Genomic DNA, 24,604 nt, shown 5'->3' on the forward strand with positions numbered 1-24,604 from the left:
TAGCAGCACAGGAACAGCGCAAAGATCGACCTGTATCGAGCGACCATTCTCGAGATAAAGTCTACCAAAAATTTGTCAGACCTGTCTTGACCAACGTAAGTCTAAATTTTGATCACATTGAGTTAAAGGAAAAGGTTGCAGCGCATCCACACACACACACACATATATATATATTTACTGTTTTTATTTTTGATCATCTATAGTTGCATAGCTTGTGTCATCGTGATAGTGAACGGCGTACGATTGAAGACCTAAAGCTGGCGTTCGAGAATGCAGAACTTGAGATCCCAGGGATCACACGATTATTTGTCAAAGGCTTAAGCGAACAACTAAACGGATAAAAAAAAAAAAAAGAAAAGAAAAAAAAGAAGAGTAGGACGACGACGGATCCTATAACATGTGTTTTAATAATAACTGTATGCCAAGATATTGTTCTGATGAGCCTATATATCCTCTTGCAATACACCGATACAGCCTCCTTCCCCCTCCCCCCCCCCAAAAAAAAAAAAAACCAAGCACTTCCTCATTCATTTGTGCCTGTGTATATCAGTAGTTCGGAAATACAACTCAACGATCCTATTATGTTTTTGTTATCATACCCCTTTTCTTTACCCTCTTCTTTCTTTTTTGCTTGTTTATTTTTTATGTTTGTATCAAATAAAGATCTTTTTATATCTGTTAATAAACTTGTATATTTTTTAGAAAAGAATATGTAAGGATAATGAGCAAAATGGGAACAGGGACAATTGAGAATAGGTTAAGAGTCTACAGAAGAATAGTTTTTTTTTTTTTTTTTTTTTTTTTTTTTTTTACATTCACAACCGGTGAAGAGCCATTTCCCAGAAGGAGACCTCAAGCCTAGTGGCAGTCCTGAAAATCTCTTCCATATGTTTGAGACGATGTGTCGATGGCTGCTGGACATTGCACTGGCGTTCCAAGTTGGCTAATTTTTTTTTTTTTTTTTTTGTGAGTTGAAGGTGCCAAGAAATAACAGCAGTGGAAAGTTAGTGGAAGGACGAGTGATGTTAAAAAAACAAAAACAAAAACAAAAACAAAAACAAAAACAAAAACAAAAACAAAAACAAAAACAAAAAAAAAAAAAACTTACCGATGCCACGAGAGACTGCAGCTTGATAATCATCACTCGCGTAAGTCTTGATCCAATCCCAGTAAGGGTTCTTGTCTGTGCCCGTGACAGTGTTAGGATCACTATAAAGACGACGACCAATATGTCCATATCCAATTAAGCAAGGTGCAATCGCCAAACCTAGATCCAAAAGATCGCCCGTCATACCAATGTCGAGTACATAGCGCGTGTAGGCGATATTACCCATGCTCTCTGGCGTTTTGATCATCTCTTCATATGAGATCCCCCATTTGGCGCAGTACTAAAATTAAACATGTAAAAAAGAAAATTTTAGTAAGGACGCTCTGAAGGTAAAAAAAAAAAAAAAAAAAAAAAAAAAAAAAAGAAAGCAAGAAAATGTGCGGACAAAATAAAATAAAATTAACAAACATACTTCAATGTGCAGCTCAGACTCCTTAGCAATATACACGATAATGTCTGCAAAAGCCTTTGATTCCTCTATAGTCCTCGCCTTTGCTGCTCCGAGACCATGTGCACGTGCATAGGTCTGCAGGAACAAATAATCTTGCTTCATGTAATGAATAAAGCTTTCTCTGGGTAATGTTCCATCCGCTATCCCTTGTACAAAAGGGTGGTGTGTATACTTGTGCCAGTCATCAGCGCATGCTTTGAGCAAGTAGGACGTCAACGGACAAGGGTTGTAGCGCGTCGGTCTTGAATAGGATAGTTTATGGTGATTGATGTAAAGAGCATTAGGAAAGATAAAAGAAAGCAATGAAGAGTGATTAATTAGATGGATTTACATACCTTTCAATAGAGCGAGGCACGACATGATGATAATGATTAAGGCATCCTTTGCCTTGTCCGACTGAGAACCCATCACGGATAGCTGACTGGACATATTCACTGCCTTTGATGATCGCATCGATTGCTGTTAAAATAATGAAAAGGTAATTAATCTTAGTCTATTTTTGGCCTCTGTATGCATGTCTGCGTTTTTCTTGGCTTTTTTATTTTTTTTTTTTTTATCGTACGTTGCAGTCCCTTCGCCAGTTGGGCTGCGATGGCAGCGCTCAATGTGCATCCAGTGCCATGCGTGCTGCTCGTCCTCAAAAATTCCCTCTTCAACTCCATGAAAACTCCCACGCTGGAATCCCAGATCAGATCTATCAGTTCCAATTCTTCCATCTCCACTGAGAGATCATCCACTGAATTAAACAATTCCGGTGCTAGCGCCCGTCCCGAGCTCTTTAGAAAAGGTAAATGACCGCCCTTCAACAATACGATCGAAGATCCTAAACGACCAAGATCCTGAGCTGCCAATCGCATCTGCTCTAAAGAGTCGATTTTTTGATTAGGGTTGAATAAAGGGTTTTCTAGTTTTGCTTTCGATAAGATGTACTCTGCTTCTGGAACATTAGGTGTCAGAATTGAACAGAGAGGTAAGATCTCTTGGATCAAAGTCTCAATTGCTGATGTGTCTAACAGAGCTGCACCCGAAGACGCAATCATGACCGGATCCACGACCAAGTTAGGGATCGGCCGTGTCTCTGGATAGAACTTGCGGAGCGTCTTTGCAATGGCTGCAATGATCTCGGCATTACACAACATGCCTAACGATAGTCAATAAATATTGGATAGAAAATATATATAAATCAAAACACGTCAAAACGATGGGGTAGAGACGGGTTAATATGGTTATGGCGTGGGAATAATTTTATTAGAATAAAAAAATAAAAAAAATAAAAAAAAAAGAGTACCTGTCTTGATGGCATCGGTTTCAATGTCAGAGAGGACAGCTTCCAACTGTTGGGCCACAAAATCAGCGGGTATGGCATGGATACCATCGACTTTGAGCGTGTTTTGGGATGTGATGGATGTGATGACAGAAGTACCAAATGCCTCCAATGATGTGAAAGTTTTGAGATCAGCCTGAATACCAGCGCCGCTACAGGAACCAAATGCGGATGATAAAATAAAAGAAAAGAAAAAATCATTATCAATCTATTCATACTCTTCGGTGCCTAATTTGTTTTCAAGTGAACATTTCTCATGGCTTTATGAGATGATGGTTAATTCTCCTTTTACTTACCCACCGCTATCGCTACCAGCAATGGTCATGACCTTGAAAGGTTTGGTGACCTGGTGCTCGTGATGTTCAGTGGTAGCCATGGTGATTTTTGTGGGTATAACTGCAATGAGTAGCAGAGGCGTGAATGAAACGAAATGAGAAGAAAGATTCAACAACAATGAACGAATGAATGAAGACAAAAAATGAAAGGAGAGCAAGGAAATATTCTCTTTCTCGGATCAATTTTTCGCACAGTCATTGGAGAGGGAGATATTGTTACTGGACATGTAAAGCACCCCATTGGCGTCGTTGACATCACTTTTTTTTTTTTTTCCTATCCTTGACAGTGGTTCCGATATTATGGATGATATATACCATTTGTACAACAGAGTATGGACCATTCGCCATGCTTTTTAAGGAACGCTTCTTTTTTTAATCTTGATGAGTCGTAAGTTCATCCGTTGTTGGTGTGTATCACACACATAAACTTTAATTGTGAGAGGAGGAGTGAGATTCTTTTCTCTCTCGTACACAGAGCACTCCTTTTCTTTATTTCCTTCTCATTCCTGATTTCATTTCTTTTTTTTTTTTTTTTTTTTTTTTTCATTTGTTTGTGTGTTGATTCATTCACTTATTCACCATTCCCATCGCCAGTTGAAAGGAAAAGGAAAGAAAAAAAAAATAAAAAAAAAATAAACTGTTTAAAAAATATAAAAAGATATCGATCATGTCCAAGCCTACTGTCGATTACTCAGTCTATCTGGTCACTGATTCGGGGTTGAACCATCCTTCCAGGACTTTGCTTCAGTCAGTCGAAGACTCTATCCTGGGCGGTGTGACCCTAGTTCAGTTACGTGAGAAGGATCTTGACACACCAGCGTTCATTGATCTGGCACGCAAAGTACACGAGATCACAAAAAAGGTAGCAAACAACGTGAAGCTGTATCATATTTTTCTCTCTTTCTTTGTCTCTTTCTTCTTTCTCTTCCCTCTCTCTTCGCATCTCTCTCACTACAACTTCTATGGGTTTGTGAGGCCATATTGTAGGGCTAGCCTGACCACTAGCAAGTTAAACATATAAAAATAAATACGGATGAGGATCAGATTTTATCCAAGGATTCTTTTTGTTTAGATGGAGGATTGATGAAAGTAAAAAAAAAAAAAAAAAAAAAAAAAACGCGAACCATAGTATGGACAGAAGCTTTGAAGCAAATGAGCGTTCTTCATTATTGTATCAACTTTATACAATAATTACCCATCATCCATCATTATAAAAATAAGTCAGATTGGCCATTGCCAATTGTACTTTTTTTTTTTTTGTCACTGTTTCCCACGCGATTTATCAACACCTTTTTATTTTTTTTTCCCTTAATTGTTACCTTTAAATATTGTATATAGCACAATGTCCCACTCTTGATCAATGACAATATCGAGGTGGCTCTTGCAATTGATACTGAGGGCGCGCACGTGGGTCAAGATGACATTTCCTGTACAGAGGCGCGTCGACTCTTAGGTCCCAACAAAATCCTGGGCATCTCCACTGGCACCCCCGAGGAAGCTCAAAAGGCATTAGCAGATGGTGCAGACTATATCGGCATCGGAACCTGCTTCATGACTCAAACTAAATCTCCTAAACGGACGTTGGGGCCCATCGGTGTCCGAGCCATTCTAGAAGCATTGCCCAAGGATCATCCTCTCAAGACCGTAGTCATCGGAGGAATCAAACGTGATAATACTCGCCGCGTGGTCGAACACTCTGCAGGCCGCAATGGTCGTATTCTGGATGGCGTCGCAGTCGTCACCGGCATTGTCAGTGCCTCTGATGCCAAGGCTGCATCTCAGGATTTATTACGGGAGTTCAGAACCGGATATGAAAACGCTTCCAACTACCTTCAGGGACAAGTCTCAAAAGAGAAGAAAAAGAGCATTGATGAAGTTCTCCAGAGTTTTCCTCAGTTGTTGACGACCTTGAGAGAAAAAGCGCCCTTGACACATCACATCTCTAATTATGTGGTCATGAATGATACTGCTAATGCTACCCTCGCTTTGGGTGGGTCTCCTATTATGGCACCTTCTGCTAGTGAGGCACAGGACCTCTCCAAGGTTGTTTCGTCTGTTGTTTTGAACATTGGCACCTTGACTGAGTCCTTTGTTGAGTGCATGCTTGAAGCTGGTATGCCTTTTTTTTATCTTTATTGTTATTTTATTTTATTTTATTTTATTTTTTAGTTTGGGAGGAGAGAATTGCAATCAATGAAAGCTTCGACCAGCATTGAGATGTCATCGCTAATAACTTTATTTTGACCAATTTGCTATCAACTAGGCAAACATGCAAACGCACAGTCCAAGCCAGTGATCTTGGACCCTGTCGGTGCAGGCGCTACTTCGCTTCGTGAGGCAACCGCCGCCCGCATCTTGAATCATGTTCATGTTGATATCATCAAGGGCAATGCAGGCGAGATCTCAACCATCTCCAAGATTGTGGGCTGTGATTCTGAGAGTATCGCCATGCGTGGTGTCGACTCCTTGGGCAGTGGCTTCACAAATCCTGCTGCTGTTGTCCAAGCTCTGGCCAAACGTGAGAGTAAGTTTGAAAAAAAAAAAAAAAAAAAAAAAAAAAAACCCCCCGTTGATTCAACAGAAGGATCTGAGGCAGTTTATTAAAGCGCTTATTTCTTTTTTTTTGTTTTCGTTTTCGTTTTCGTTTTCAAGAATGCGTTGTTGCAATGACAGGAAAGATTGATTATGTCTCCGATGGCGTACGCACAGTTGCAATTGAAAATGGTCATGAGTACCAGGGCCGTATCACTGGGTCTGGATGCATGATTGCTTCCTCAATTGGGTCCTTTGCTGCCATCTCTACTGATGACCATTTTGCGGCCGCTGTTGCTGGGTAAGATACTTTTTTTTTTTTTTTTTTTTTTTTTTTACTTTTAATCTGTCGAATATATATTTGTGGATGCATACTTGCATTATATTAACATCACTACTAAAAAACTTTTTAGCATTCTGGCCCTCAATTTGGCAGGCGAGCATGCTGCTGCGCGTGATGATGTTCGTGGACCGGGTACTTTCAGAGCTGCATTCATTGACGAGATAGCTAACCTGAAGCCTGAGCAGGTGGTCAAAGAAGCCAGGATCAAAGCTATTCAGCTGAACTAGACAAATATATACATTTATACTGTCTGTGTATCTGTCTGTGTATCAAGCAATTAGAATCAACATCATAACAATACCGCAAATAAAAAATGTATAAAAAAAAAAAAATAAAAAAAAAAACGTTGTGTTTATTGCAATACGCATGCGGAGCATCTTTTTATTGTACAAAATAAATATATATTTAATGTTGGTGTTTGACTTGATCCGAACCTGCACTTTGGGCTCTTTATTATTTGGTCCGCTCTTTCATTTCTTTTTCCTTTTGTTTTAACTTCCTATTACATGATGAACATGAGATTGAGGTCCACGGGGTGACTAGAGCTGAGTTGTGGCTTCTGTGAGTACTTTGTTCGCAAGATATCACGGATGTTGTTGAGCAACTGAAGATAGGTTTGACGGGGATTTTGGCTCAATCTAGACATTATAACAATAACCAATATCAATAAATTAGTCAAGCCCTAACCCCTTTTTTTGTTTGTTTATTTGTTTGTTTGTTTAAAAAAAGTCTGGAGCGACCATCGACTTACGTTGTAATAAATGAAAAAGTCATTGCTCCAGTCATTCCAAAACCTTGCTCGTGTGCATCAGCTGATGTTTGGGTATCTTTACATCTAATTGCAGCAGGTACCAAGAATAAAAAGAATTAGAGAAGATTTAAAAGTGCTTTAGCATGTAGGAAATAATACGAAAAAAAAAAAAAAAAAAAAAAAAAAAAAGACTTACCCACTAAACATAATACAGTCCGCTGGACTCGCTTTCTTCATCATGTTTTCTTGCCGTTTCTTTGGGTTTTGTGTGATCTTCTTGCCAATGCCCCCAAAACTATGTAGCGCTCCTCCGATATCGCCTCTCAAGTAAGACAAACCAGCATTCAACACACCACTACCTACATCTGACAGCATATTCGACTCTTTCAACTGACCCTTCGTACTATAGATAAATGGCAAATCCAAGGCAGAGCCCGAATGACAACAGTCCATGATTGCTGTCAGTCGACAGCCCGCTGGCAGCTGTCGAACCATGATCTGATGCATCGTATCGTCTCTGATCGTACCCGCAACCTCATGATCAACTGGATAGATCGTCTCATCATATCCATCATCCTCATCTCCATCCAAGTCCTTGGCCTGTCCTCCATGTCCACTGAAATGGAAAAAGAAAGAGTCGTTCGGTCGTGCATCCCGCACGAGCCATTGCATGCCCGCAATGATGTTGGCCTTTGTTGGGATTCTTGTTGGATCCCTTTGGTCATCTGTCAAGGTAACACAATCCTCCTCTCGGAACCCAAACTGTCGGATCAAAAATGTTTTGATATTCTTAACATCATTGATGCACCCACGCAGTTCATTCCGCTGTCGGAAGTAATTGATTCCAATAAAGAGAGCTCGCTTACGGCCTTGACAACTCGAAAGCTGGAACGGGACCGATGGTGCAAAATGCGGGTTTTGCTGCACTGCCCAGCCGCCTTGTGGCATGGGAACACTGCTTGGTGCAATCTACTCCCCATACAAATATCAGGATAAAAAAAATATATATTTGAATATTCCAATACAAACTTTGTATTACGAGATATACACAAAATATAAAAGACAGGACTTACCATGTGTTGAGAAGGCGGTTGCCCATGAGACGGATATGCAGGCGGCTGAGCTTGTGGAGCCGGGTATGCAGGTGGTTGGGATTGTGGAGGTGGGTAGGCAGATGGCTGGGCTGGTGGTGCACCGTAGGGCGAATGAGCAGCTAGGGGTGCCCCATATGGGGCAGGAGGACCAGGCGGGGCAGCTGGTGGTGCACCATATGGAGAAGGGGCCGGGTAACCATATGGAGTTGGGGGTGCTGATTGTTGGTAAGGGCTTGGAGCAGGTGGAGGATAAGGACCAGGTGGATGGTGAGCTGGTGGAGGGTAAGGAGAAGATGCAGGATAAGGTTGTGCGGGAGGGGGATAGGCCTGAGCAGGGGGGTAATACGGAGGAGCACCGTACTGTGAGGGAGGTGCGCCATAAGGTTGTTGAGGCTGTTGACTATAGCCAGGATACATAGTGGATAAGGACTTCAAAGGCAAGAAGGATGAAGAAGAAAAAAAGAGATGACAGGATAGAAATGAAGTCAGAATGGAGGGATGGATAAAAAAAAATCACGGAGGATCAAGCACAGCCAACAAGGATGGCTTATTTTCGTTTTGGGTTTTTGGGATCAACGACAAGAAGCATTTGCATAATTTAGCGTATTTCAAAAGTAGAAAAAATAAAAAGAGCACATCCGAGGATGGCACAGCCATCTTCATGCAGTGTCTTTATCAAAACTAGACCACAGACAAGAACGTATCCATTAGGTCTTAAAATCTGTTTGCCTTTATTGCCGAGCGATAGTTTCGATGTCTTAATTTATTGATGGCCTTTTGCTGGAATTGACGCCAGATGCATGGCCGTTGAAGTGTCAACGTGTGAAGTGTTAAACAACCAAACAATCTCAAATCATCCACGAAGAAGGATTTCCTGTACGGACCATAGCAGAGGTGATGGTCTATTGAAACCGAGGAAGTGAAACGCTTGGCGGTAGCAGAGCTCGAGCATAGACTGCGGAAGAGGTCCTTCCTCGATTGGATTGCAACAGGGTTGGTTTCGGGACGTGCCAGAGCCGTATAGCCTTGGAGCTGCCAGAAGGACAACATCATCCTATGCTAAATCCTTTCCTTAAAGCGTCCTTCCACTTCACATATCCTAATTACCACATAGCACGCTTAATCTTTTTCAAATTATCCTTCTGTCATAACATCATACAATCTGCTTCATATTTTTCTTAAGTCTTACTTTTACCCTATATACCAACATCAACATGGCGCGCCTTATTCCCGAATATCTCCGAAGCACAATGTGTGTCCTGAGCATATCAATGAGCTCACAGCAGGTTATAGCGCGATTTTTCAAGGCTGTCCCCCAGCAGGATGGCTTGCCGAAGTCTATACCTTGGGCGATAGCTCCTTTGGTGACTGCATAGGCAGCCTGGAACAATTGGCCAAAAAGAGGCCCATCCTAAGTTCTTTAAAGCGCTCCTCAAGCACTATAGAAACCAGATAGGGTAGCAACAACTCTAGTTGCTGTTGCGAGCTAAAATAAGGGGCTCATCGAAGGATCTTGCGAAATGCTCCATTCACAAGGGATTGCTCGATGCAACATACACCAATACCCGCAAGCACGAGGAGAGCACAGGTAATGTTGGCACATCAACACATTCCTCTTCTCCTTCTCAGCGTCCGTGCCTGGAGGCTACAGGCAGCAAGCATTCTCTCTCGGACCCCAGCCCGTTTGGATGTAGTACTGAGCCACTCGTATGGTTGATATTGCTGCATTAGAGTAGCTAGTTGGTTTATATTCCATCAAGGCTAACAAGGCCATATAGGCAATAAACTGCTCTCGAACAAGGTGTTTTCTCTCTCTGCATGACGAGGCGGAGCAACAAAGTTATGGAGATCCATTTAAGAGGACAGGAGGAGAACCCACAAAGCACAAAGCACAAATATGTCAGCACTCGCATTAATCTCACTTTCACCAACGCTACGCTCGACCAATGCTTGGTTTTTTAGCAGAGGAATTTATCATTATGGCATCAGTCGAACCTGTTTCTTTATCTTTGCTGTTTTTTTCAATCTCTTCCCTCCTAACAAGAGATGGGGCTTTCTATCGTGCTTTTTTTTTTTTTTTTTTTTTTTTTTTCGTTGGTCCAAGTCAGCTCGCCTCCAGGACAAGGATGCTAGTCGCGAAATATGTTGTTCCTTCAGAAAGGCGTTTTTGTTATTTTCTCTACAGTCCCACATTAGCACAAGACAACGCCGCTTTAATTTTTCACTTCCTCTGTTGGGCTCTCAGCCTCGACATCACATAAACATTAACGGCACGTTAGAACACAACTCTACTCATAATGAGGATAAACAGTCCATTGAGCGGCGAACTGCGCAACGTTGTCGTTTTTTTTTTTTTTTTTCCTTCCTCGTCATTTCTTCCTCTTTTTCCTCCTTCTTCTTGCCTTTCTGTACCTCTTCCCCTTCAAATAATGGCTTCTGATTCACGTCCTCTACTCTACTCGTTCTACCGCTCCTCCTGTTCATGGCGTGTGCGACTTGCTCTCAGCATCAAGGGCATTGCCTACGATACTAAATCTATCAATTTGCTTACTGAAGAAAATGTAATCATGTCTCTCTCTTCCCTCTTTCTCTCTATTTCTGATATTTTGCTTAAAAAAAAAAAAAAAATAAATAAATTACACGCGACACGACAGATAATGTCACATATAAACACTTTTTATTTTACTAATACCAGTTTTTATATGATTATTCTCCTCATTCAAAGAAAACTAAAGAATACAAACAGATCCAACCTTTCGGTGCGATCCCTGCATTTGTCGACGATATAAATGAGGACAATACACCATTGATTGAATCTGCCGCCATCATTGAATATCTAGATGAAACTAGACCAGGTAACATAACAAAGAAGCGACAACTAAGATTGAAGATTTAAGGAACAACAATTCATTAGCCCATATTAATTATCTTTTTTTTTTTTTTTGCTTGATTGCTTGACCTTCCAGAGAATCCGCTTCTTCCCAAAGATCCTCGCGAAAGAGCAATAGTATTTATTTTTCCATTTTTCATTTATTATTTATCGTTTCATCAACAGTTTGAAAATAATGATTTCTATACAACTCTTTTTCATTATTATTATTATTATTATTATTATTATTATTTATTTTTTTTTTTCAGGTCCGTTCTCTGGTCTATGCAATTGCCATGGGTATCCAACCCATTTGTAGTATCCGTGTCTTAAAGTTCATTGGCAAGGACAATGAGGAAGAATGGACAAAACATTTCATGTCCGAAGGATTTGCAGGTAATTGCAAAGGAAAAAAAAAAAAAAAAAAAAAAAAAAAAGCTGATTACTTTATATCATGAACGTTAGAACCAGGACAGAGCAGGGTAGACAGACAGACATATCAACAAGTTAATGCTGACTGCGAATGCCTGTGCTATTTTTTTTTCTTTCCTTTTCTTTTCGATATAAATATTGATATAGCCTTTGAGAAACTACTTCAAAGAACGGCGGGAAAATATGCATTCGGTGATACGATTACCATGGCCGATCTGTTCCTAGTCCCGCAGTTCTTCAATGGCCTCAGGTAACATTATTATTATTATTATTGTATAAGCTGTACATTTGTATATAAATGATTATGTTGGTTATCAATATTAATAACTTTTTTTTTTTTTTTTTTTTTTTTCATGTAAATCGTAGATTCGGTGTGGATATGACTGCATACCCAATCATGTCTAGGATCAATAGCACTCTCGAGCAATTGGAGGCCTTCAAAGCTGCTCACCCCACAAGGCAGCCTGATTGCCCCCCAGAGCTGCGCCAATAAAATATATCTTTGCTACACAGTGTGTCTGAATAAAAGACTTGGCATAGCTAATGTATTTATTATTTTACATGCCAGAATGTATGCTAATCGAGTGACTGTAGTCATATTGAATATTTGTTATACGAAATGCTTGCAAATAAACTGGGTGTGAGCGAAAGTATGCTACGCAGAATACCATATCAATACATGTGTGTATAATAGATGGGAAAGGAAAAAAAGAAAAAAAGAAAAAAAAAAAAAAAAAAAAAAAAAAAGTACAAAGAAAAAGAAAAACCAAGCAATTCAGAGGCGATCATTTCTTAGGAGGAGCATGTCCAAGGCCGTGCCGATCTAACTTCACTATAACTTCAATAGGATCGTTGTCCCCTGTTCCAAAAGTCCCCAAACCATCGCCAGGCCTCCAGCTATAAAAAACGGAAAAGTCTGTCAGTTAACTTGAAATATCCTTAAAAAAAAAAAAAAAAAAAGCTGAAAGTGAAAATAAAATACATACCCCATCTTGGAAAGCAGCTGATGTCCAACGTTTCTGGGCGGGATGGGGCTTGCGGATTCACCAACGATAGTTCCATTGATCTTAGCCACCATAGCCTTTTTTCGTACTTGAACTCTTTGGAATCCTCCTTGGGCCCCTCGACCTCGTCTTTGATTAAACCGATCACGACTTTCGAGTCTTCTGCTTCTACTTCTTTCAATTGTTAATTCTTCGTGCTTCACAGTCGCCCAATGATCTGTCTCTCGGACGAGCCGGTCAACCACGGCCATGTCTTTTGGAAACCCTGATGCCTCCGTCTTGGCTAAAGCTTCAACAACGTGATCGCCCTCTTTTATCATGTAGGGATCGAGTTTGTATAAACTGGAAATGGTAAAAACCCTTGTGGAAAGAGCATGCGTCATCCCCGGGAGCCGTAACTCCGCGACATCACCGTCCCGAATAAAATCTACTATCATCCTATAAACATCGTGACAAAAATTTGAAGTTAGAGGTCAGGTCAAGCTAAAAAAAAAAAGAAGGAAAAAAAAAAAAAAAAAAAAAAGCAAATCGTCACTGGATAATGATCATTCATTACTTGTTGATCTTGGCGACATTCCGAGAGGAAGGTTCAAGGAGTGGAGCGCCTCCCGATCGTTTAAGCCCGAGAGCATTGTCCACTGCTTCAGTTAAGCGGTCATCACGCCTTCGTTCACGCCGTCTATTTCCCGATTTTCGAATGGAATCAATGCGCTCGTTGTCGTACCCATAAATCCCCTCATCTGAATCATCTGGGAGGACACCACCAATATTACTAGAGTGGCCAGGTCCAACTTCTAGCTCTTCAAATGAACCAAGGAAATAGCTTAGACCATCCTCATTATCAGACCCCATGATGTTCTATAACAAAGTCAAGAGATGCATTCATTAAGTACCCAGCGATAAATCCTTATAACGGAGTGTAGACCGAAGTGTAATAACGTTTTCTAGCTCTTCATTCTCAAAACTTTACCTGCGTGTAATCTTCAATGGCCTTAGCGTCATCGTCCTCACTAGAATCTTCTCCATTCGAGCCCAACATAATAATACTGCTGTCCCTCAATACTTTTTTACCCTTCTCCCTTTGACCTCTTCTATCTCTCCTGCTTCTCTTACGCTTTCTGCCTAGATTGTTATTATCCGCTGGGAGCTCAATATAGGTATCGTTGGATTCTACGGGCAGCGCTTCGCCTATGGTATCCATAACCCACATTGGTTGATCTAATTCCAAACATGCATCCTTTTGTTTTTTCTCATCCTGAGTGGGCGAATGTCTAGGCTCCGTATCGATTGACCACATGCAATACTCCTGTTCGTGCTTGTGCGTGGTGCCCTGGCTAGATGTTGTGGCCACGCTATGAAGCAAAGTATCTGCTTTGGCTGCCGTATCTTCCTTTTCGGGTAACGATTGTTTAGCAATGGTGTCAGTTTGATCCTTAGTAGAGAGCCTATTGAGGCCCATCCTGACTCTTGAGCCTTCCGATAATTCACTCATGTGCTTTCTTCGCCTCTTCGTTCGTCGATCGCGTTCCGGAAATGGAATTTGGCCTGCGTCTTTTGATTTCCTTTCAATTCGAATGTTCTGCCTTACTGAATGGTTGAAATCCTGAGTGGTATCACTATTTTGCCGCTCCGTAGGCTTATCTACCTCTAGGCTGGTATCCACACCCCCGCTTCTAGCACCATAAGCAAAAGCGCCTCCCCAACCTGTTATTGAGATAGATGGTTCCGGAATCGACGACTGTGTATCTGTGGCTGTGTTCTTTTTCTTGCTAAGATCCGGATCCTGATCTTCTTCAAGCCAGTCAAACTCCTGTATCAGAACCTCCGTTTCAGCGACATCGACTTCATCTACAATCCAAGTACATTTTTTTATGTGAGTGAGTTGCCAAAAAAAAAAAAAAAAAAAAAAAAATACAACAGTATATGATATGTTGCTATTGTTAGAGATCTCTTTTTTACCTGAATGAAGACCAGCATCCAACTCGGCATCAGTATCGATGTCATCCACTTGATTTTTTTCATGAGGCTGCTTATGCTCCGACTTCCCTTTTTTGAACTTATCGCTCAAAGGTTTATAAAGTTCACTGCGTGGCCTCTTGACGCGAGGGAATTTTTTCCCGCCGGTTGAAATGTAAGTACGGAGTTTTCCCCTTCTCTTCATGAAGGCCTTTTGAACTTTTGAAGTTGAAAAAAATAAAAAATAAAAATAAAATAAAATAAAAGATAAAGATAAAGAGGTTTTTAGATTAATTTTCTTATAGATCAGATTATAAGCTCTTTTTTTTTTAAAAAAAAATAAAAAATAAACATACACTCTTCTGTTTCAAATGATATAAAGTCATCTGATGAAGGACGGCTATTGTTCTTCCCCTTCCACGAGACACAATACAGTACTCTCCCGCCACCATAATTATCGCCTTCTCTGTGGTTTCTATATGACGTGGCCCAACCGCCACGATCTCCCCAGCTTCCGACCATATCCTAATCTACACTCTGCAGGCTTTTATTTTTATTTTTCCTTTCCTTTCCTTTTTTCTTTACTTCTTTCTTTACTTCTTTCTTTCCTTTCTTTCTTTCTTTCGATCAATAGTTGTGCCCCTTTAGCTTAAGCTTGCTCGCTTTCAGATCTTTTGAGGTAGAGGCAATGGATCTGTGAATGAAATTAAATCGAAGGGGAACAAAAAAAGAGAAAGGTGGCTGCGGTGGTCACGTGCAGAAATAGATTTTTATTCTACTTTTTTTTTTTTTTTTTTTTTTTCAGATACGACGTCCTTGTGGATTGATCTTGTTCGGTATCTGAAGCATGGCACAAAACTCCTCTGTCTGAGGATTAAGGAAGGGCAAAACTAAGATCGAGAAAAAAGATTAATCAGGAAAATAAACAAACCAAAGAACTAGCCCATTCATATTTTCATTCAATCAAACGTAAAAGCTTCAATTAACACGTTTTAAATAACCTCAGGGTCAAACTCAAACTTACTACAAGCTCGCTTTTCCTGTGGTCCCATCGTCCGCACTTCGTCATGGGCGGGTGCTGTTGGCTGAAAGTTTAGTGGAATGGCCAGTCCACGCTTCTTGGTCACATTCTCTTGAACCCATTCTCGATTAACTTTTAATGCACTAAAAATAAAACAAAAAGATTATATCAGAGGCAAATTTCATATCGAGCACACAGAGCAAAAAAAAAAACAGCTACTTGATCACTTACTGCATCAATCTTTCTCCTTGAAGAGGCTGCTTTTGCGTGGTTTCCAAGCTTAGGAACGGATCCAATGTCCGAACAATTGCCAGCCATTCCTCATCATACTTGAATTCAATCGGCTCATTGAGCTCAGGAAAGTGAACGATCTCAAGAAATTTGCGCCCCGGCAAACATTTGTCAAGTGCAAGGAACTTTGTACAGGTCGGATGGGTCTTTAATGGCTTGGGGCTCCTGGAGCCTGTTGAAAACTCCAAAGGCTGAGACTGAGGTTGAGATGGTTCCGTATCATCTTCGCTATCCATCTCAATTTGGATTTCATCTGGATTCGCTACTGCAGCTGGGGTTGGAGCACTAGGGACGGCCAGCTCAGTCTTTCCTTCAGATTTCTCCATCTGTTGGCCATCATCATTCTCGTCCTCGTCATCAAAGTTAATATCGATCTCATCAGGATTTTTGGTGGGTTGTATAGAGACAGTGGCGGAGGTGGTTACCTCTGTAACTGCTGCTGCGGGAGGCCGTGCTGCTGAGAGTGGCGCTTCGGCTTCGGTCGATTTCCCTGTGTCTGACTTTTGAACTGGTGAATCCCATTGAACTACCGCTGTGAAGCGTACATGTAGATGTGCAGAGTACCAATGCGCTGGCCTCAATGTTCTCAAAACTTGTTCATATGGTTTGCTCCCAAGTCTATTATTTTGCACCTGTGACAGTCAAGAGAATGGAATGATGAGAAGGAAGGGATAAACGATATTATCACTTTCATGCTCAAATGATAGTCTAAAGTGATACTAACATCTCCCTCGATCAATTATGTAATTTGTTTCTTACATCCGGAATAAAATGCTTTTTTACACGAAGTAATTTTGCCGTGTCGCCATATCGCTCTATTCCCAAGGGCCAGTCATGAGATAGGAAAACATCTAAAGGCTCCTTGACTTGAAGCATCTTATAGATATCGTACTTGCGGACATGATAGACGCTCCTTTTACCATTATCGTTATAAGGCGTCACCTCATAATGTCCTGCCTCATAGTGTCCGCTTTTATAGATGCCAGACATTCCTCCAATCCTCAGTCCTCCCACGTTAATTACACCACCCCATCCCAAAAAATAGATATCTGGACATACCCAACCTCCATGATAACTAGCAAGAAGTCATGGCCAATAAGAGTCAGAGTCATGGATAGATGCGATCGTTGGAAGGTTTTCTTTTTTTCCGGAAAAAAAAAAAAAAAAAAAAAAAAAAAAGAGTAAAATGCGATTAAAACCTACAGCTCCCACAAATAATTGCTAGACTCGTGGTTACCACCAATAAAGATGGTTGGGATAGGGACCTTTGCTTCGCCAGAATAATATTTGTGAAATGTGCCCAGGTGCAGATACTTGCGTGGACATGCAATGGTATCAAGATCTGCCTCATTCCGAATTGACTATTCGCGCGTATATCATCATATTCATTTTTTTTCATAAAAAAAAAAAAAAAAAAAAAGTGTAAATTTTTTATATTTTCCACCCACTCACCCTCTTCATTGCTTGCCAAATTTCAGACTCCAAAAAGAAATAGGAATTCATACATGGAAGTCTCCACAAATTAGTAATAAATCTACTTTATATCCATTCTCGAGCTCACGAGCCGCAATAGTTTTATAGATTTCATCCAGTTCTCCGTGACAGCAGCCCTCAACAGCGATCTAATTTTTATGAACACATGACATGATACGGATGGATATTGAGCTTGGTTAATTGGTTAATTTTAATGCTTTACAAAGCCCTTGTGATAATACTCATAAAGTCGCTGCTATTTAGTGCTTGTGGCGATTCGAGTAATGGTGTCATACTCTCATGTTGACATGAAGGTTTTGTAAAGAAGAAGTAATGAGGAAAAGAAGTTGAAGGCTCGACTTATTTCATAAAATACGTGAATGTGGCTTTGTTAGAACTCTCTTCCATCAATTTTCACTGTCTAGGAGCATCAAAGACGCGTGCGTACAAGACATTACTCTTTTTGGTTTATTTGCACAATAGAAGATTAAATAGAATGCTTTAAGGCTAAGTGAGGGAACTCGTCAACAAACGAGCATCTTTTTTTTTCTCCTTTTTCTTTTTCTGTTTTCCCTGCAGATCTAAAAAAAAAAAGAAAAAAAGCTCTAGTGAAGCTGCTCGATTATGGCAACTTCGATGCATCATCCTTGTTTCCTTATCCACCACGCTTGTAATCAAATAATGGTCTTAGAGCCGACAATTGGCATGATTTCCTCAGGAACTCATGCTGCACGAAAACAAAATGGAAAGAGGGGAAAAAAGATAAAGTGAGTGATTATTCAAGCAAAAAAAAAAATATACCAAATCTGATTATAGTTAGAAGAGCATCCCAATCCTTCCCTTTGCGCTTTCTTACCTCTAGTAGCTCCAAAGAAGAAGCACGGCTCTTGACATCAACACACAAACATACAGCCAAAAAGTTCTTGAGCTCGGCACTGAGAATCTCGGGCTTCTTGAGTGTAGGAGTACCATTGGTGGCGATCAAATACAGAGCCTTTAGTGGCTCTTCATCCAAGTATGGTGGCTCTTGTTCAATCATCTCAATAGCCATAATACCCAAAGACCAGATATCAACCTTAGCGCCATATTCCTTCTGCTTCACGACTTCAGGCGCCATCCAATAAGGCGTTCCCACCATAGTCGCGCGTTTGTTCTTTTGATCTGTCAACTTTGCACAGAAACCGAAATCAGCTATCGAATGTTAAAAGAAAGTCATTTGTGAGGATGCGTTCAAAACATTATTTGTGAAAGGGGAAAAAATATAAAAAGAGATCGGTGTAAGTGATGATAACCACGAACAGTTGACTTACTAATCTTGACATGTCCATAAGAATCCATGAGAACGTTATCCGATTTGATGTCTCTGTGGATGATATTTTGGCTATGCAGATGCTGGAGACCCTTGCATGTCTATTCAAATAAATAAAAATGCAAAATAATGAGTCAGCAACAAATAATGCTCTTTTTTCTTCCCTCGTGTTTAAATGCTCTTAAATAAACTCGACGTGCATTAGTCCACACTGAATGATCATACCTCAAAGCAGATGCAGGCGATCTGAGTTTCTGATAGTTTGTTGTTCTCAATGACATCTGTCAGGGCACCTCCCTCCATGTACTCCATGACGACCCACAACTCTTGGCCCTTGACCAGAAAAGAATCCAGATAATTGACAATGTTGGGATTGGTAGATTCCTTCATGACTAAAATCTCGTTCACGACTAACTCCTTTCTTGGCTGTAGTGAAAGATCCATCTGTTTGATTGCAACTTTTGTATTCGTAGTCAAATGCTTGGCCACATAGACTGATCCAGAAGCACTATTAGACATTATAATAAACCCAAGTTATAAGTAAATAGATAAAGCACTTTAAGCTTATAAACTTCATTGAGCTTTTTTTTTTTATGAAAGGAAAAAAAAAAAAAAAAAAAAAAAAAAACTTACCCTTGACCAACTTTTTTGATCTTGCTATACAATGTGCTGGGATCGCCTGATGAAACAACGCTTCGCAACTTTTCCATGACCTCTGCTTCTGTCATGGTAGAGATGCGACGTTCAACAACAACCTTGGGCGCATTATCGCCATTCAAAGCGGCAGCAGCATCGGCTACAGCTGGTTTAGGAGCGACCGGCGGTCTGGCACCAGCCTCTGTAGAAGTTCCAGGATATTTGACAGCGATAGGCGCGGTATTGCTACGAAGAGGAGCGTATGGGGCAGGAGGACGAGTGCCAGACGGTGAGGGTGATGGCGAGGGCTGCTGATATGCTGGTGCATGGTGATGATGAGGCGCGTTGTTGAATTTGTGAGGAGGAGGATTGGCGAATTGATGGTTGGGCGCACGGGGAGACTAAGTGAAAAAGGGGAGCGGAGCGTTAGTGTCTTTGCTAGCGTAGCCTGAAATAAATCTCCTGTGATTTGATTGATCGAAGCAAAAAGTCAATAAATTAGGCAACTTACAGTCGGCGAGGGGGGAGCATAATCGGGACGCAAAGCATTAGGAGGTCTTGGCGCAGCTGGACGCCCGCCCGGTTGTTGATGGCCCTATTACGAGATAAACAATAGTTATTGTTATTACCTTTCTCTTTCTCTCTTTTTTTTTTTCTTTTTTTTTTTCTTTTTTTTTTTTTTAAAAAAAACAAAAAAAAAAAAAGACATAAATAAACAAAAGTAACTAATAAAAAAAAAAAAAAAAAAAAAAACTTACCCTGTCATCATAAATACCCAAGCTGGACATTCGTTGGGTTACCGGTAGGTTGTCAACACTCTGAGAACGTTCTGGAATATAAGGTCGGAGCTGTTCTTCTGGCCGATCTGGACGGTCTGGACGGTCTGGACGTTGGGGTCGCTCAGGACGGTTGCTAGAAGGAGGCGAAGGTGCCTGACGGGGCATGAGGTTTGCCCAGCGGTCACCTTCCATTTCGCTTGGGACGAGCGGGAGGTTGCTAGGAACCAGTGAAGGTGTACCATACTCCTGCTCGTTGCGCTTTGTTTGATCCGTGTAGAACTCTAGAACCTCCAGCACAGCCTGAGGGTTGTTGGCATAATCTTCCTTCGTAATAGCAGATCCAGTCAAAAGCTTTGCCCATGTCTCCGGCATACCCTAATAACATTAGGAAGTAGAGAGAGAGAAATATAAGCTAGAAGCAAATGTTTGTTTCCATGGTCTACTTTTGACCTTTTTTTTTTTTTTTTTTTTTTTTTTTGGAAGAGGAGGAAGCTATAATCGTTTGCCATACCGAGAAGTTGCCAGTGTTGGGGTCGAATCCAACATGGACCTTATGGACAAAGTTGGTGGGGTTGGAGACGCCCATCAAGGGCGATCGCGAGTAAATCTCGTGCATCCATGAGTACAACTCCTCGTCGTTCTTGCATGAGAGGAAATAGCTTCTGTCCTTGGTGACAAGCTCAAAGCAATAGGCTTTCAAATCTGTACGGGTTACTGCAGTAATATCCTTGAGAAAGATCAAAACTGTGGCCTGGGGTGTGGACTATAGTGAAATCAAGGATTTAATGTCTTGGTTAGAAAAAGTGATCGCCAAACATGAGCTCGTCTACTCTTTTCATTTTAGTGTATGAACAAAATAAGACACGAACAATGCTGTCATCTCATTCATCTCATTCATCTCGTAATCATTTCGCTTTCTGTGTGTAAGCAGCCTGCGGATGCTTGGAACAAATAAAAATGAGGGAGAAAAAAAAAAAAAAAAAAAAAAAAAGTCTCGCAAACAACTCGGTTCATAAAAAAAAAGAAAAGAAAAGAAAAGAGACTCCTGTTCTGATCCTGCAATGAAAGAATAGTCTGACAAGTCCTTTACAAGTGAGAGAAAACACAAAAGATTCAAGTCGAAGATTTACATTCTTTATCAACGGTGCAGCCTCTATTATGCCAGGCATTAATTTCAAATATATCGCTCCTCTGCCATGCCTTCAAAAGGCTATTGTTATCGTATCCAAAAAGGGATTTTCTTTTTTATGTATATGCCTCCGTCCACTCTTTTTTTTTTTTTTTTTTTTTTTTTTTTAAAAAAAAAAAGGTTGTCCTTCCTGGTCAGGAGTGTCCTCTGTAAATGTTGAATATTTGTTCCTGAAATTTTCCAGTGCCACAAAAAACAAATTGATTTGAAGTGTTACGAACCTCATTTCTGTGGAAGCTTAGGGTGAGCTCGCGTAATGTCATGTATCTCTTTGACCAGATAAAGGCCTTGAGACCTTCTTCCTTCACGGAGATGTGACCATGCTTCAAAACACCTGAAGGATTGGATGCTGTTTGGTCCCGCACAGATTGAATTGGTGTCAACTCCCTGTACCTAGAAAGTGGATTCGAATCGTCATTATGCATTGCCATTGTTGCTGGGAAAGATATCAGACAATGAAAATATAAAAGAAAAAGGTGTGGACAGCTCTTTCACACGAAGAAAGTAAGAAAGATACAGTTGAAAGAGGTGAGGATAGAATAAAGTAAAGTAAAATAAGAGAGCAGTTTTTCTGGATGAGACAAGCAATGAGTAGCTAACTAGGAAAGGAATAAATAAATAACAACAATAAAAAGGTAGTGCTCAGCTGAAACTTTGGACAGTCAAAAAAAGAGACAATGAGAAGGGGGAAGAATGGAAAAAAAGAAAAAGAAATGAGGAATGATGAGAAGAGGATGAAGGAGAGGAAAGGAGGAGGAGAAGAGAAAGAGAAAGAGAAAGAGAAAGAGCTCACACTCTGTCTTTGCTATAGTTTTTTTTTTTTTTTTTTTTTCCTCTCACAAACTTGTAACAAGTAACAAAGTACGCCTTGTGTTTGTCTGTGTTTGTGTTAATGAATAAAGTGTCTTTCTCCCACAGGGGAACTTTAAAAAAATGTCTCCTGGACTAATAATCCAACTACTGTTCACAACAAATTAGTCCATTGTCTGTGGGTTCTCTCTATTCTAATCCTAATCCAAATCCTAATCAACCCAAACACGAATGAATGTGCCCCTGTTGTTTGACACTGTATTGACGTCCTTTTTTTTTTCCTTACTCTCTTTCAATTACCACCCCATTTTTTTTTGTCCCTCAGCTCCTGCATGCTGACACGAGCCACAGAAAAAAAAAAATTCGAGTTCAGTGGACTGTTCTGGATTTAATTACATGATGCATGTTGAATGAAGATGAAAATCTTCTCTTCCCTTTGTAGAGTTGGAGTAGAAGAGTTGGAGTATAAAAAAATAAACACCACGCTCTTGTAAAATAAAACCTGGCTCTTATTTTGTTTCTTTGTCATATTCATCTTATTTCTTTCTTTCTTTAGCTCTTATCATTGTTTTAAATGCTTCTTTCTTCTCAATCTTGCGAATCTGTATTGTCTTAAAAGGGACATTTAGGCTACTGGAGTCCTCATCTGATGACCCTCCCCCTCTCTCCTTTTTTTAATTTTTTTTTCTTACACAAAATGAAGTGGCATGGTCTATCTGCAACGGTGGTATTATTTCCTGACAAAAGGTGTAACATTGAAAATTGCGCACAGATGGTCTATCCAAAAGGAGATTAATAATGATTTGGATGCAGATGTTACAGAATACAACAGTCGGCTCCTACAAACATGAACATTCAACATCATGAATAACTGTAACATGATCTGCTCAAATCTGTACATTAACTTGAATTGATCACTTTTTTTTCATTCATTTGGCTGATAGGCTGATAGGCTGATAGGCTGTTTGTCAAAAAAATAAATAAATAAAAATAATAATATTCCTGGCAATATTTATTTATGTAAATACATATATAATTATCAAGAACTACCAATCCCATATCAGCACAAAGAAATTGAGTTGCAAAAAAAAAAATAAACTCATTCATTTGTTGGGCACATGGCTAAATTTTATCATTGTTTTCATTCTTTGCCAGACTTTCAATGATCATCCTAGGCTCCAGTCTTCAACAGCGACTCACTTTCATCTCTCAAGTACTTGGAGCCTTGATACTCTTTACATCCTCTATATCCCCATATCACCTCTCGAGCTGGGTCTCCCGGCAAGGCCTTTCCATCACCAACTGCCATCCAAGGGTGAGGCCCTACCAGCCGATAAAACATTGGAAAAGGGGGACCAAAGATTGCCTCTATCTTCAAACGTGTCCCTTCTACCAGTCCAAACCGCCTCACGAGCTTTGAATAGCTTGGATAGCACCCAATGCGTTTAGCCAGTTTATCCATATAGGGATATGAATCAAATTGGATCATATGGTTAGCTCCCCACTCCTTTTGAGTCTCTCTCTGTTCCTTGACGATTTCTTCCTCCATTTGATCTGGACTAGGGATAGGTGTGAGTGAACGGTCTGCCCAGACTTGACACACAAATCGGCTCTGCATCTCGAGCACTGGAGCAAATGCGCCTTTAGGTCGGATGAGGCCAATGAATGCAATGTTGGGATGTCGAGGAGAAAACATAAACTTCCATAATTGGGCCTGGTTGTCCCCATTCCCACCACTGCTACTTGAAAGGATCTCTGGATCCAAGGTTGGGTAGCTGACCTGATAGCCTGTACACCACATGATCGTATCGATATCCTCCAAAGATGAGCCATCCTCAAACTCCACTCGCTTTCCTGGTCCAATTCGCTTAATATTGACCTTTGGCACAACCATACCAGTGTTGGTCCGCTCATGCAGCGAAGCACTAATGACTGTATTGGTCATAAATACTCTATGCTTTGGTTTCATCAATGGGTGCAGTTTAGGGAATGTCAATTTGATCAAAAACATTAAGGTCCATTGAACAAGGATCGCGGGAAGCATGTATATAAATCGAGTAATGAAATGATCCATAGGTTTGCCTAGTAGCCAACGAGGAAGTATCCAGACAGGAGTTCTCCGCGACAAGTATACCGGTGATTGACCCTGTGATAATTCAACTGCTAGATCTGCCCCACTATTGCCAAGTCCAACCACGAGTACATTCTGCTCTTTAAATTGATTAGGCTCTCGATAGAAATGTGAGTGGATCTGCTGTCCTGTGAAGGCATCGAGGTCATCAGGATCCATTCCAGGAAAGGATGGATACCGAGGGACTGAGTGGTGACCAGTACACATCATTACATAATCAAAGATCTCTTCTTGGACCACAAAATCTGCAGAAGTGGTCGCAGTGGTCGTTACTGGATGGAATCGTACGAGCCAGCGGTTACCTTCATCCTTTAGCTCTTGGACCTCGACCACTTTGGTGCTGAAACGGATATGATCCTTCAATTTATATCGCTCGGCATACATATCGAAATATTGGACAATCTTTCTGTGGTGAAGGTAGGTTGGCCAACTGCCAGGGATGGCAAAGTCGGAGAAGGTCATCATTTCTTTGGATACATTGATGGTAATGCTCTTGTAGACGGACGAATGAGGATTGGGATTCTCCTCTGTCACATCAACATACCGCCATAATCCACCAGTGTATGGCTCCTGCTCGAATGCAACCACCTCTAGACGATCCTTTTCATCCAAACATTGCTTGATAGAGGTGAGTCCAGCACATCCACCTCCTATGACTGCAACTCGTTTTCTAGGCTTAGTGTCATTTGGCTTGGCTAAATCCGCCATATAGGTAAACTAGTGTTCAAGGCCTTCAATGGCAAAAGATACAGAAAGGAAAGCGAAA

The 24,604-nt window shown here is 40.7% G+C and overlaps 8 protein-coding genes across 8 annotated transcripts; 2 read left to right on the forward strand and 6 right to left on the reverse strand.

Moving 5' to 3' along the window:
* Nucleotides 1-813: 813 nt before the first annotated feature.
* BCR41DRAFT_360271 (Phosphomethylpyrimidine kinase-domain-containing protein) lies at nucleotides 814-3,386 on the reverse strand (the record flags this gene model as incomplete). Its single annotated transcript, XM_022025334.1, has 7 exons — nucleotides 3,180-3,386; nucleotides 2,848-3,035; nucleotides 2,122-2,700; nucleotides 1,895-2,018; nucleotides 1,521-1,800; nucleotides 1,109-1,388; nucleotides 814-943 (listed from the first exon to the last, which is right to left on the reverse strand). The coding sequence occupies exons 1-7, from the start codon at nucleotides 3,257-3,259 to the stop codon at nucleotides 816-818; spliced, it is 1,659 nt and encodes a 552-aa protein (XP_021877922.1). The 5' UTR covers nucleotides 3,260-3,386.
* A 378-nt stretch (nucleotides 3,387-3,764) lies between these two features.
* BCR41DRAFT_360272 (TMP-TENI-domain-containing protein) lies at nucleotides 3,765-6,398 on the forward strand. Its single transcript, XM_022025335.1, has 5 exons — nucleotides 3,765-4,080; nucleotides 4,557-5,331; nucleotides 5,482-5,742; nucleotides 5,871-6,051; nucleotides 6,164-6,398. Exons 1-5 carry the CDS (start codon nucleotides 3,886-3,888, stop codon nucleotides 6,318-6,320), a joined length of 1,569 nt encoding a protein of 522 aa, XP_021877923.1. The 5' UTR covers nucleotides 3,765-3,885; the 3' UTR covers nucleotides 6,321-6,398.
* Nucleotides 6,399-6,438: 40 nt separating this feature from the next.
* Nucleotides 6,439-8,494, reverse strand: BCR41DRAFT_360273 (caspase domain-domain-containing protein). The gene is made up of 4 exons (XM_022025336.1): nucleotides 7,918-8,494; nucleotides 7,041-7,813; nucleotides 6,845-6,928; nucleotides 6,439-6,731 (listed from the first exon to the last, which is right to left on the reverse strand). Exons 1-4 carry the CDS (start codon nucleotides 8,353-8,355, stop codon nucleotides 6,596-6,598), a joined length of 1,431 nt encoding a protein of 476 aa, XP_021877924.1. The 5' UTR covers nucleotides 8,356-8,494; the 3' UTR covers nucleotides 6,439-6,595.
* Nucleotides 8,495-10,309: 1,815 nt separating this feature from the next.
* On the forward strand, nucleotides 10,310-11,807 carry BCR41DRAFT_360274 (glutathione S-transferase). The gene is made up of 6 exons (XM_022025337.1): nucleotides 10,310-10,499; nucleotides 10,664-10,793; nucleotides 10,905-10,945; nucleotides 11,077-11,203; nucleotides 11,387-11,489; nucleotides 11,606-11,807. Exons 1-6 carry the CDS (start codon nucleotides 10,368-10,370, stop codon nucleotides 11,730-11,732), a joined length of 660 nt encoding a protein of 219 aa, XP_021877925.1. The 5' UTR covers nucleotides 10,310-10,367; the 3' UTR covers nucleotides 11,733-11,807.
* Nucleotides 11,808-11,994: 187 nt separating this feature from the next.
* On the reverse strand, nucleotides 11,995-14,878 carry BCR41DRAFT_388956 (hypothetical protein). Its single transcript, XM_022028068.1, has 6 exons — nucleotides 14,556-14,878; nucleotides 14,203-14,418; nucleotides 13,214-14,091; nucleotides 12,800-13,101; nucleotides 12,226-12,681; nucleotides 11,995-12,136 (listed from the first exon to the last, which is right to left on the reverse strand). The coding sequence occupies exons 1-6, from the start codon at nucleotides 14,719-14,721 to the stop codon at nucleotides 12,025-12,027; spliced, it is 2,130 nt and encodes a 709-aa protein (XP_021877926.1). The 5' UTR covers nucleotides 14,722-14,878; the 3' UTR covers nucleotides 11,995-12,024.
* Nucleotides 14,879-15,080: 202 nt separating this feature from the next.
* Nucleotides 15,081-17,304, reverse strand: BCR41DRAFT_360279 (lariat debranching enzyme, C-terminal domain-domain-containing protein). The gene is made up of 6 exons (XM_022025338.1): nucleotides 17,281-17,304; nucleotides 17,017-17,133; nucleotides 16,715-16,872; nucleotides 16,271-16,586; nucleotides 15,452-16,143; nucleotides 15,081-15,363 (listed from the first exon to the last, which is right to left on the reverse strand). The coding sequence occupies exons 1-6, from the start codon at nucleotides 17,284-17,286 to the stop codon at nucleotides 15,192-15,194; spliced, it is 1,461 nt and encodes a 486-aa protein (XP_021877927.1). The 5' UTR covers nucleotides 17,287-17,304; the 3' UTR covers nucleotides 15,081-15,191.
* Nucleotides 17,305-17,486: 182 nt separating this feature from the next.
* Nucleotides 17,487-21,659, reverse strand: BCR41DRAFT_326571 (kinase-like domain-containing protein). The gene is made up of 9 exons (XM_022021621.1): nucleotides 21,119-21,659; nucleotides 20,220-20,471; nucleotides 19,688-20,083; nucleotides 19,441-19,524; nucleotides 18,927-19,330; nucleotides 18,519-18,801; nucleotides 18,295-18,394; nucleotides 17,841-18,175; nucleotides 17,487-17,711 (listed from the first exon to the last, which is right to left on the reverse strand). The coding sequence occupies exons 1-9, from the start codon at nucleotides 21,326-21,328 to the stop codon at nucleotides 17,640-17,642; spliced, it is 2,136 nt and encodes a 711-aa protein (XP_021877928.1). The 5' UTR covers nucleotides 21,329-21,659; the 3' UTR covers nucleotides 17,487-17,639.
* Nucleotides 21,660-22,861: 1,202 nt separating this feature from the next.
* On the reverse strand, nucleotides 22,862-24,546 carry BCR41DRAFT_388959 (flavin monooxygenase-like protein; the record flags this gene model as incomplete). The annotated part of the gene is made up of 1 exon (XM_022028069.1): nucleotides 22,862-24,546. One exon carries the CDS (start codon nucleotides 24,544-24,546, stop codon nucleotides 22,879-22,881), a length of 1,668 nt encoding a protein of 555 aa, XP_021877929.1. The 3' UTR covers nucleotides 22,862-22,878.
* Nucleotides 24,547-24,604: the final 58 nt, after the last annotated feature.

This window comes from Lobosporangium transversale (genome assembly GCF_002105155.1).
Source record: "Lobosporangium transversale strain NRRL 3116 chromosome Unknown BCR41scaffold_42, whole genome shotgun sequence".
Taxonomy (NCBI): Eukaryota; Fungi; Mortierellomycota; class Mortierellomycetes; order Mortierellales; family Mortierellaceae; genus Lobosporangium; species Lobosporangium transversale.

Excerpts from the sequence above, each read along its gene's own strand:
- BCR41DRAFT_360272 (XM_022025335.1), top strand. The coding sequence starts at position 3,886 with ATGTCCAAGCCTACTGTCGATTACTCAGTCTATCTGGTCACTGATTCG. Across the intron at positions 5,332-5,481 it reads TGAGTGCATGCTTGAAGCTG|GCAAACATGCAAACGCACAG; the intron begins GTATGCCTTTTT and ends GCTATCAACTAG. Across the intron at positions 5,743-5,870 it reads AGCTCTGGCCAAACGTGAGA|AATGCGTTGTTGCAATGACA; the intron begins GTAAGTTTGAAA and ends TTCGTTTTCAAG.
- BCR41DRAFT_360273 (XM_022025336.1), bottom strand. The coding sequence starts at position 8,355 with ATGTATCCTGGCTATAGTCAACAGCCTCAACAACCTTATGGCGCACCT. Across the intron at positions 6,929-7,040 it reads GACTGTATTATGTTTAGTGG|ATGTAAAGATACCCAAACAT; the intron begins GTAAGTCTTTTT and ends TGCTGCAATTAG. Across the intron at positions 6,732-6,844 it reads ACTTTTTCATTTATTACAAC|ATTGAGCCAAAATCCCCGTC; the intron begins GTAAGTCGATGG and ends TATAATGTCTAG.
- BCR41DRAFT_360274 (XM_022025337.1), top strand. The coding sequence starts at position 10,368 with ATGGCTTCTGATTCACGTCCTCTACTCTACTCGTTCTACCGCTCCTCC. Across the intron at positions 10,946-11,076 it reads ATCCTCGCGAAAGAGCAATA|GTCCGTTCTCTGGTCTATGC; the intron begins GTATTTATTTTT and ends TTTTTTTTTCAG. Across the intron at positions 11,204-11,386 it reads CATGTCCGAAGGATTTGCAG|CCTTTGAGAAACTACTTCAA; the intron begins GTAATTGCAAAG and ends ATATTGATATAG.
- BCR41DRAFT_388956 (XM_022028068.1), bottom strand. The coding sequence starts at position 14,721 with ATGGTCGGAAGCTGGGGAGATCGTGGCGGTTGGGCCACGTCATATAGA. Across the intron at positions 14,092-14,202 it reads GGATGCTGGTCTTCATTCAG|ATGAAGTCGATGTCGCTGAA; the intron begins GTAAAAAAGAGA and ends CTTGGATTGTAG. Across the intron at positions 13,102-13,213 it reads CCATTGAAGATTACACGCAG|AACATCATGGGGTCTGATAA; the intron begins GTAAAGTTTTGA and ends ACTTTGTTATAG.
- BCR41DRAFT_360279 (XM_022025338.1), bottom strand. Across the intron at positions 16,873-17,016 it reads TAATTTGTGGAGACTTCCAT|TCAATTCGGAATGAGGCAGA; the intron begins GTATGAATTCCT and ends ACGCGCGAATAG. Across the intron at positions 16,587-16,714 it reads AGCAATTATTTGTGGGAGCT|TTATCATGGAGGTTGGGTAT; the intron begins GTAGGTTTTAAT and ends ACTTCTTGCTAG.
- BCR41DRAFT_326571 (XM_022021621.1), bottom strand. The coding sequence starts at position 21,328 with ATGGCAATGCATAATGACGATTCGAATCCACTTTCTAGGTACAGGGAG. Across the intron at positions 19,525-19,687 it reads TGGGTATTTATGATGACAGG|GGCCATCAACAACCGGGCGG; the intron begins GTAAGTTTTTTT and ends ATCTCGTAATAG. Across the intron at positions 18,176-18,294 it reads TTATGGACATGTCAAGATTA|CTGATTTCGGTTTCTGTGCA; the intron begins GTAAGTCAACTG and ends AACATTCGATAG.